This window comes from Engraulis encrasicolus, chromosome 17, assembly GCF_034702125.1.
Source record: "Engraulis encrasicolus isolate BLACKSEA-1 chromosome 17, IST_EnEncr_1.0, whole genome shotgun sequence".
In the NCBI taxonomy this organism is placed as follows: domain Eukaryota; kingdom Metazoa; phylum Chordata; class Actinopteri; order Clupeiformes; family Engraulidae; genus Engraulis; species Engraulis encrasicolus.
Window position 1 is genome coordinate 40,378,882 of NC_085873.1, and position 10,733 is coordinate 40,389,614.

Here is a 10,733-nt window from a genome sequence, read left to right on the forward strand (position 1 = left end):
TTTTTGTTTTTTTTTTAAAGTAAAGTAGAGTACACACACATACACATCATGTCAAGAGTCTGTGCTGGGACTAGGGCAGCTCAAGCATTAGTGTAGAAGATAGTCAGGAATGAGGAGAGTCTTGACTACATCACTGCATCACCACATGACATCACCACCTATGATGAGTAGGAGTACCAGGTACCAGAGCCATATAGTGAACAGAGTTACGCGATTGGAGGACCAGGAATTAAATTGCAGCCCCGCCTTTCAGCGAGATAAGGGAGTGCCTAAAGCAGCTGTCTTCCCATAGACTCAACATAGAACCACCACATTAACAGCCAAAAATAAGGACTAACGAACTATACTGCGGGGTAATCACCACAAATATGTAAACTATCAACTGTCTCGGTGGTGATAATCACAACACTTTTAGCACCTGTGATGTTTATCTGAAGTTATTACTACGAACAGCAAGTCTTGTCATATTCCCTGCATTGCATCGCATTGCATTTGCTGTGTGCTACGCCCACTACTAGGAACTAACATTCGCAACGCTGAGCAGTACTGAGAAGCTAAAACAGCTAATTTTGCTAATGAGGAAGTCGGCCTTAGGACACAGCGGAGATCGCCTGACTCTGTTCACTGTATGGCTCTGCCAGGTACATAGCCAGGCCACGCCCTCCTAGTGATGGAACACCTTCTGTGTTCACCTTCTAGTCAGGCTAGGAGCAATACAAATATCATTTCTGAGCTCCGGAGAAATTGGGAACTCACTGACAACCCACTTTGTTGGGAAGCAATCAACTTTCAACAACTCCAATGGCCCTGGGTCGAGGCGTGTTCAAGGCAGTAACGTTGTTCAAGCACTTTACAATAACTACCCAAAACGAGAGTTGGGTTCCTATTGCATTGCATGTACTAAGAAAGGGGCCCTTTAAAGGAGCTATTCAGCCAATCTCAATATGCTGTTGTATTGCTCACGCTGCCCTTGACTTGTCAGTACCTGGTGACGCTGCATTATTTGTCTCAGCCCTTTACGAGATCTGAGCTAATCTTATGGGGGCAGATTTTGTTTACTTTAAAAACTTTTTTAACATAGGCCTACTCCGAATATTTTCCCAAAAGTTATAGCTGTTTGCTAGTTGTCTGGTGATGTTGCGTGACCTTTTGGATGTTTTTGTTTGAATGTTTGAATAAATAAAAACGTTTTGTTTGAAATGTAAACAAACAACTGCCCCCATTGCAATCACCAGAATCTCAGAAAAGGCTGAAGAAAAAAAAAGAATCTCAGGTACTGACAAGTCCTGGGTAGTGTGAGTATTGCAACTGCATGTTGAAATTGGCTGGAGTTATCCTTTAAGATGATTTTGCCCTGGGCCCGGAGAAAGCTGTCAGCGGCCCTTGCCAGACCAATTTTGGTATCTTTTTTCTTACTCATAATGGCCCTATAGGCAGTGCCCACAGAATCAGGTCAGCAGGTCTTGGCCTAGTTATTCACTCACGACAGGCAGACAGACGTGGGCCAGCGGTTCAGGTCAGGAAATTGTCTGCGTCTGACTGTGAGTCATCCTGTCACCAGCTGGAGGTGACATGGATGCCATGTGACACCTCTCTGAGTGCGTTACAATATGCGGCCTTACCTCCTCCACTTGTGCTTGTCTCCTCGTCCCGCCTCCTGGCCCCTCCTCCGTGGAGAAAACGATAAAGTTTCCCAGCTGTCAGCCTAGCCACAACAACTTTTGAGGGACTGTTTTTCATTCACGATCCCAATTGCAAATGAGAAAAAGAGTTTACAATTGAGCTTTTGCAAGATATTGAAATAAAATGCTGTTGTCAGTGATGTCATCATGACATATTACTTCCTGGTACGAGGAAACAAGTACAAGTGGAGGAGGCAAGGTCGCATATTGTAACGCAATCTCTGTCTCCTCCGTGTGTGTCTATCTCTACATCTCTGCTCTCCTCCATCCTGTCATTGACCTCCCTCCTCTCTATCCCGCCGCCTCTATTCTTGGACTTCTCTTGGTTGTGTTCATTGCTCTGACTCTCTCTCTCTCTCTCTCTCTCTCTCTCTCTCTCTGTCTCTCTCGGTCTCTCTCGGTCTCTCTCGGCCTCGGCCTCGCTTATGAAGCAAGGTGGTGTTACAAAAATGCTTTGTGCTCTGTACTGAACAGTGAACTGCACTTCTACCATCTTCTGTAGATGATTCCATGTGTTGATTAATGTATGTATTGTCTGGCCTTGGCTAGTCGCCATGGAGTGATTGTACAACAAACTTATTGAAAACATAGAACATTTTAAAAATTTCAACCTCTCTCTGTCCCTGTCTCTGTCTCTGTCCCTGTCTCTCTCTGTCTCTCTCCCTGTCCCTGTCTCTCTCTCTCTCTCTCTGTCTCTCTCTCTCTCTCTCTCTCTCTCTCTCTCTCTCTCTCTCTCTCTCTCTCTCTCTCTCTCTCTCTCTCTCTCTCTCTCTCTCCTTTCCTCTCCCCAGGTCCAGAGGTATGAGGCAGCCTCTACCATCTACGGTCCTCACACGCTGAGTGCCTACCTGCAGCACTTTGGAGGTCTCGCCAGGGCCATAGCAGAGGTGAGGAGCAGGGACACCTCTCTCTCTCTAGGTCGTCCTCAGACGAGCCTTCCATCGTCGTTGCTTCCAGTCATCCAGATTCTCCATACATCTTTTTCAGTCGCTGGTACTCTGGGCTCTGGCGTCCTTCTTGAGTATGTCCACAAATATGTGGGACGTCCTCTTGACTGGCACCCATGTGATGGTTCCCATAGCACTAGTTTGCTGGCTGGCAGTTCTGGGTGCCTTTGGCAATGTCCTGCAAGTCTCATTCTCGTTACAGCTATCTTCTCACTCACCCTTAGTATTCCCTCGTATAGGATTTCGTTGGTTACATGTGCACTTTTTCTGATGTTAAGCACTGCGCGCAGCATCCTGGTGTAGCACCTAGCAAGGGACTTCTCTAGGGTTGGTTTCAGGGTCCAGCATTCACTGCCACATAGCTGCATTTATTGTGTTTATACCATATGCAGTTCAGTATCCCGAATATGAGGCTTACCCCGTATATGATCTAATTTGGGATAAAGTGTTCATATGAGCGGGAGTGTCATATCCAGGTCTACATTTTTGGCCGTTATAGAATTCTCTTCAAATGCGTGTTGCCTGGATACCAGCAACAGCGTTCTACGGGAAACCTCGGTATCCGGGATAAGGTGTATATCCCAGTTTCTTTCTGAATAAATATGTATGTTGAACTATGCACAATGCACATGCACACGTATCCTGAAGCAAGCATATCTTGGGCCTTATGTTTTCAGAAAATCTGAATTAGTAAGCACATACTCTGGGAAGACCATGTACTATACATACAATAAACAAACAAAAAACCTATTGACCTTCTAAACACAAATACACTACCCCAAGGCTTCAGAGCTTTATTGTGAAATATATTTATGCCCCCCCCCCCTTCAAAACATAAATACATGGACATTAAAATAATCATAAATGTTAGACATTCAATGGCAGTTTAATGTCTTTCTTGACAGGGTAAAGAGGCTGAGGTGCCCCAGGGTCCAGAGCCCCCGTTCTTCAGTGATGAATACCCTTCCCAAAGCCTTCAGAGCTTTACTGTGAAATATATTTATGCCCCTCTACTAGGGCTGTATGATATTAGAAAAATATGCGATACACGATAACATGACTGTATACCGCGATATCGATATTACTCGATAATATTTAATATATAGGCTACATATATTTTTCCCTGTCTACTTGCCATTTTACACATTTTATCATGTATAAAACAACTGAGAGCAATGCTTTATTTCCAACATTATTTTTATTAGGAAAAAAACAGGGCTAACATACAACATTTCTATAATTTTTTTTAACCTTTTCACCAAATTTGCTGTTATTAAAAATTAAAAACTTTTTGCGATACGTGCGTCATTTTTGCGATACGTGTATTGCAAGCCGTGATATCGCGATAATTACACATTTTCGATATATTGTGCAGCCCTACCCCTTACAAAACATAAACACATGGACATTAAAATAATCATAAATGTAAGACATTCAGTGACAGTTTAATATCTTTCTTGACAGGGTAAAGAGGCTGAGGTGCCCCAGGGTCCAGAGCCCCCGTTCTTCAGTGATAAACAACTCTTCAGTCTGCTGCCTAATAATCCAGTCGACAAGAAGCCTGCCAGCACCAACTTCGGAGACGTCCTGGAACAGGTCTACCCCGTCTACAAAGTGGTGCGTATGCATTCAAAGCAGAGTCCCTGTGCACAACCACTGTCCACGTGCTGCTGATGTGCAGTCAGAGGTGCATCTTGTCAACAGGCTAAGCAGGCAGCCACATGGGGCCCCAAAGTCACTACATGTTGAAAAACAGCTCAACTTTAAACTATAATAGCTGTGATTTGTTTCAAAAGTTCATTGTTTTTTGGGTTTTTGCTTGGGGCCCCCAATGACACTAGAATCGCCTCTGTGTGCAATAAAAGAATTCCAAGTAAAGGGAGGATAAATCACTGCACACTGGTCTTCTTTGCTGCTAGTTAGTCATCATGAAGCGAAAACAGCGAAACGCCTTGCTCACCAAATAAACTACCAGCAAAGACAGAGACCAGTGTGCGGTGATTCATCCTCCCTTTACTTGGTGCGTATGTTTATCCACTTATCAACAGCCTGTGGTAGAGTTCAAGGGCACCGGAATGAGCTTTAAAGGGGTGGTGCATTTTTTTTCTTGATTCTTTATTTCTTAACAGTGGTACTTCTGCTGCACCCCACTCATTTGTCTGCAGTAAAAGTTCATTTAGGGAGCCCAAAAGTGGGGATGCCAATGCACCACTGCATCCCCCATACTGGCACCTATGGTAGAACTATGCTACCAGGTTAAGGGAGTTTCAACAAGCTTTTGATATGTTAGCACTTTACAAAAAGGCTGGTTGTTAGGCTTTATTGTGCATTTCTAATGTTTAGTCATTCATTAAGGAATGAAGTCATTAAAACACTTGGTGTAACTGCCAAAATGATAATTGTCATACACAAGACTAGAGTAGGTCTATCTATCTACAATATGCCGGCCTTAACATGTACTTGCTTTATAGCATATAATTTAGTTGTTTATTGTGCACAAGTTTGTAAAGCAGAAGTAGAAGTATTGTTGTGGATGTAATTACAACACTAGTAATAGGTTATTACATTGTTCCAACCATGTAATATCATACTACTAGTGTTGTAATTAGGACATTGTTATCAGTACTAGTACTTCTACTATATGGGCTATTTGGTCACGGTGTTTCAGCAAAATATAATACAACATATATGCATTGAGAGGAATTGATATTCAAGTCAAAATCAAAGTCAGAGTCAAAGGTCTTAAATATAAAATTCATTCAGCTCTTAAATATGTAAAAAAGTTTGTTCTCATGTCTTAATTTTCTTGTTATATTTTATTCAAAAGGGAGAAGTGGCTTCTGTGACCTTTGTTGCGGGAAACCCAAGGAACTCCGGAAATATGGTAATAATCTCTGCTCCGTAATAAACTGCAAGACTGGACTTCATACACTGATATGCAGGCCTGTGGGACTGGTAATCTGGCAGACAGGGCATTTGCCAGTGGGCTGACAGTCCTTTTTTTAAATATATTTTGGGCTTTCTATGCCTTTATTGTGACAGGACAGTTACAGAGGGACAGGAAACGAGCGGGCAGGCCCGGCAAATGACCCTGGCCGGAATCGAACCCGGCTCGCCGGCGCAGTAACCCGGCGTTAGGGCACGGCAGGGCCATGGGGCTGGAAGTCCTCAGGGGTCGATACCAGGGATGGAAATAAGCACCCGTCCACCTGCCAATGACGGGTAAATTTCAGTGGTGACTGGTACATTTTTCAACCCACCAGTCACTTTGAGTGGTAAAAACAGTGAGTGACTGGTAGATTTTGAAATCTACCTGCCACCGTGACTGGTGGGGAAAAAAAAGTTAAGTTCCACCCCTGGTCGATACTGTTGAAGGTTTTGTGTATTTTCTTAGAGACTGACCCACAATTTAGAGATGGGCAACACAAAATCGTCTGGGCCTTTTTTGGTACCAGTCCTGCCCAGCTGATATCTTAGTTTTCATGTCTTGTTTGCATGTTTCTCCATAACTCCATCATTTCCTCACACTAAATGACCTCTCTTCTCATATGTCCCCCTTGATAACTTCAGACTGATAACACTTTCGTCACCGTTGAGAGGTTTCACAACAGCACCCGAACGTGGACGCTGGTTCACACAGATGCGTCTTGGGAAACAAGGTACTTTTCTCTCCTCCTGAAGTGGTTAACCCCTTCATGCAGTGTCTATTACAAGGTTGTTGTTGCCATGGTAATGATGAAGAGTTAATCAGCTATTTACTGTAAGACTCTCTTACTGCAATATTGCACAGTGTAATATTATACAGTGCACCTTTAAAGGGACACTGTGTGAGATTTTTAGTTGTTTATTTCCAGACTTCATGCTGCCCATTCACTAATGTTACCTTTTTCATGAATACTTACCACCAGCATCAAATTCTAAGTATTCATTATGACTGGGAAAATTGCACTTTTCATGCATGAAAAGGGGGATCTTCCCCATGGTCCGCCATTTTGAATTTCCAAAAATAGCCATTTTTAGCTGCAAAAATGACTGTACTTCGACCATACAAGAAAATATTTGTTTATTACTTAGTAAACTTTCATGTAAAGATCAAATTTGGCAATAGGCAGCCCAGTTTCAATTACCTTTCTTATACCTTTTATATATTTTTTAAATACCTTTTTTGTCCATTTCCTGCACAGTGTCCCTTTAAGTTTCTTTGATCACTAAGAGTGAATCAGATAGCTGACAATCCCATCTGCACTGAAATACTAGACATTTGGCAAGCCTGTTTCTAGAAACATGTAAATGGCAGCGTGTGTGTGTGTGTGTGTGTGTGTGTGTGTGTGTGTGTGTGTGTGTGTGTGTGTGTGTGTGTGTGTGTGTGTGTGTGTGTGCGTGCGTGCGTGCGTGCGTGCGTGCGTGCGTGCGTGCGTGCGTGCGTGCGTGCGTGCGTGCGGGCGTGCGGGCGTGCGGGCGTGCGGGCGTGCGGGCAGGCGGGCGGGCGGGCGTGCGTGCACCGGGCTGCTGACAGCTTTGGCTGGGCCCAGGACAAAGTTATCTTTAAGGGCCCCGCACCCAAGAACAGAACCCGTGCGTGCGTGCGTGCGTGCGTGCGAATGTGTGCGTGTGCATGCGTGTGCACGCGTGTTCAATTGTGTGTGTATTTTCAAACACTTCCGTATGACTTCCAGACTGTTGTTTATGTATTGATGATCGGAAGTTTGACAGTTTGCGTCCCTTTGATTATTATGACCTTGTCAGTCGTCATTCGCCTGACGCTTGTTGTGCCTTATTATAACACAGGCCGACCCGTTTATCTTTCAAGGGCTGTTCATTGATAACGTAAACGCTAAGTCAGGCTCATATATCGCTCGTAATCTTGGCGAGCAAATACTGTACATGGAGTGGCACGGCATGGAGGGAGGATCGTAAAGTAGTGTGCAAGAGTGAACTGATTCCTTTTTGCCGATTTGAAGAGGAGGGACCACTGCTCAGCATGCAAAGCTGAAATTAAGTCTACATTTTCATAAATGTTTCATAAGCATGTGTAACTGAGGCCCTGCCGTGGCCAAGTGGTAGGGCACTTGCCTGCCATGCGGCTGACCCGGGTTCGATTCCCGGCCCGGGTCCTTTGCCCACTCCTCCCCGTCTCTCTCTCCCAATTCGCTTCCTGTCAGCACCTTTCACAGTCCAATCAAATGCAGTAAAAAAGACACAGAAAAAAGCATGTGTAACTGAGGTGTTGACTCACCGCCCTAAACCTCACTCCCATCCCGGGTAAACGGCACCAGTGTAACGGAGGTATTCCTGCTCAATCCACCCCTCTGGTCTCGAACTCGCCACCTCGTCAGTCACCTAGTCAACGCATTGGTTCGGGAGGCACAGCAAGATCCCGCTGAGCCAAAAGACCAGTTTGATAGCTCAGCGCTACCGATACTGTATGAGGCTTTGTGAGGGAGGTTTACTGATGTTCCACGCCACACTCTGCTAGACTGGGGTCCGTTTCACCATTCTTGGCGTTGCTAACCGTCTTAAGACCGTCTTACCGTTCCCTTGGATTTAGTGGTGAGCGTCGCTGTCGAGAGAGTTGAGTCGCTCTTACATAGGGCTACCGTTGTTAGCAAAGACACTTCCGAGATACGGATCTCTGGTTGGGCTCCGTTACACATGGTTATTATGTTGGAAGTAGGTTTGTTATAGACCCTGAGGTGTCGTTATTGCTACATAGTGATGACTTTTGGAGTTTAAAAATATGTAGTTCTGTCACAAATAAAGTCAAGGTAATCTCAGTTTGCTTTGTTTGTAGTTGGCTTACAGACATACATCTTAATGTGAGCTTGTGCCATGAGGACTTAACTAAATAACAAAGTGCCTATAATGATTATTGTTATTCATAAAAAAAAAAAGTAATCAAAGGGCCCACATCCAGTGTGTGGCCCTTAGAATTGTTCTGTCCCCTGGCCTTTCTGCAGAAGTAGTAGTTAATACACCACACTCTTCCTTGTGGTGTGGCACCAGTTGAATAAACTGTAGAATGAAAAGGTGGATCGCACTCACATTCTTCTTTCCTTTGTAGTTCTTTTGAAAAAAACAACAACAACAAAAAAACCCAACCCATTTTTTTTCATAGCAGCAAAAAAAGCAAACGTTCCGGCTGTTGCCTTCGTCAGTGACCTGAGTGAACCTGAGTGTGATGCACCTTTTCATTCCCTGGTCTTTCTTAGCATTTGAAATTCAGCTGAATGGCTAACCTTATTGTATCTGGAATAATAACATAGTGATAAGACAGATTCCAGGTAAGTGTTGCCAGATTGGGCGGTTACCCGGCGGGATTTGATCAGACACATCTGGCAACACTGGGTCCAGGTGAGGGCAGTGAGGCGAGTGATTCATTTAAAAGGGCTGCAGGTACATCTGAAATGAAGTTATAGCTTTCCAGTTGACATTTACACAAAGAGCCAGATCGAAAGAGGAAGAGAGAAAAAAATCATATCAGTGGACTTTAGTGCATGAACAGAAGGCTACACTTAGTCCAGAAAGACCATTACGAAATAATGGACTTTCCGTTTTGTTGCGTCTGTATGCGAGTGTGTCTGTGCACTTTCACAGTCATGCGCATGCATGAATTCATGTGAGTTAATGTGTGTGTGTGTGTGTGTGTGTGTGTGTGTGTGTGTGTGTGTGTGTGTGTGTGTGTGTGTGTGTGTGTGTGTGTGTGTGTGTGTGTGTGTGTGTGTGTGTGTGTGTGTGTGTGTGTGTGCGCACATGCTCGTGTGCGTGTTTGTGCACTCTCACATTCATGTCCATGCATGCATGCATGCATGCATGTGTGTTAATGTGTGCACCTGCTTGTGCGTGCACGGTTTTATGTGTGTGTGTGTGTGTGTGTGTGTGCGTGCGTGCATGTGTGAGAGTACACGTGTGCACACATGTGCTGCTGTACTGTACCGTATATATGCATGTTTGTGTGCAGTGCATACATTCCATTCCATTTGACTCCATTCCGTTGGTTCCGCTCCTCAGATTCCACTGGCTGAAGGGTTCCGGAGGCCTCAGCAACACCACTGTTGAGTGGCACATTCCCACGGCCGCCCAGACCGGCATCTACAGAATACGCCACTTTGGACACTACAAGCAAAGGAAGGGCATAACCGGCTCCACCATCTTGCCTTACAACGGCACGTCTGATGAATTTAAAGTCACAAAAACATACTGGAGCAGAGCAACTGGTTAGGGGTTAGGGATTTGGTTTCAGCTTCTGAAGGGTTGTAGGTTCAAGTCCCCTTCCTACACGTAGGGTGTGGATGAGGTTAGTAAATAACTACTTGCACCCTCATCCATGGCTCAGACATCGTGTGAAAGGTAGAAGTATGTAAGTTGTTTATTTTCAAAACGTGTGCTGCTTCCAATGTTGATGTGAGATCTTTTCATGAACAGAAGTGTAATATTACTTATTATTAAATATTATTATTATTACTTAATATTACACTTATATGTACTGGTCCGACCAAATTAGCCTACCGTATGTTATGCAGCCAATGATGTCAATGACTGGTAATTCAAAATGGCGGATATCCAAATCAAAATGAACACTTACAAATTGGCAGAGGTGGTAAATATACATGAGATAATATGACAAAAGATAACATCTGTGAATGGGAAGCATAAAATCAGGAAATACACTACTGAAAAAATGACATACTCCATCTTTCATGAGACTGTCGTTGTTGGCCTACATAATATCTTACCTTTACATACTGCACATCACTCTGGTTAAGTGTCAGCTTAATGTAACGTTATTGTTTTAAGTCACTATGTGAGCGATTTGATGTGTGAATGATGTTAAAATGTAAATTGTCTCAACACTTAGTCTTGTGTCGCTAGACTCGGACATACAGTATGTTTGATTGGATGTGTGGCTTGAGTGTCGTGTCTGTTTGAAGTGAGACCTGGCAAAAATTAGATTTTTTTAAAAAAATATGTGAATTTTATCTTCTTATCCGATTTAAATTCTTTTGACAAAAAAATGTACAAACTGTATAGAAGACAAAATAAAACAACTGTTTCCTGGTGTGACATCTCTATGAACAAGCCGTTTGTTTTGTGTTATATTCACATA

The 10,733-nt window shown here is 43.7% G+C and overlaps 1 protein-coding gene across 1 annotated transcript in view; it reads left to right on the top strand.

The window, feature by feature from the left end:
• The window catches only part of asah2 (N-acylsphingosine amidohydrolase 2), a 47,515-nt gene extending 36,794 nt beyond the window's left edge, over positions 1-10,721 (top strand). Inside the window, exons 16-20 of the mRNA XM_063220771.1 lie at positions 2,474-2,569; positions 4,094-4,246; positions 5,457-5,513; positions 6,200-6,288; positions 9,638-10,721. Of these exons, the coding sequence (XP_063076841.1) occupies positions 2,474-2,569; positions 4,094-4,246; positions 5,457-5,513; positions 6,200-6,288; positions 9,638-9,848 (606 nt within the window). The 3' untranslated portion in view covers positions 9,849-10,721. The remainder of the gene's footprint in view (positions 1-2,473; positions 2,570-4,093; positions 4,247-5,456; positions 5,514-6,199; positions 6,289-9,637) is intronic.
• Positions 10,722-10,733: the final 12 nt, after the last annotated feature.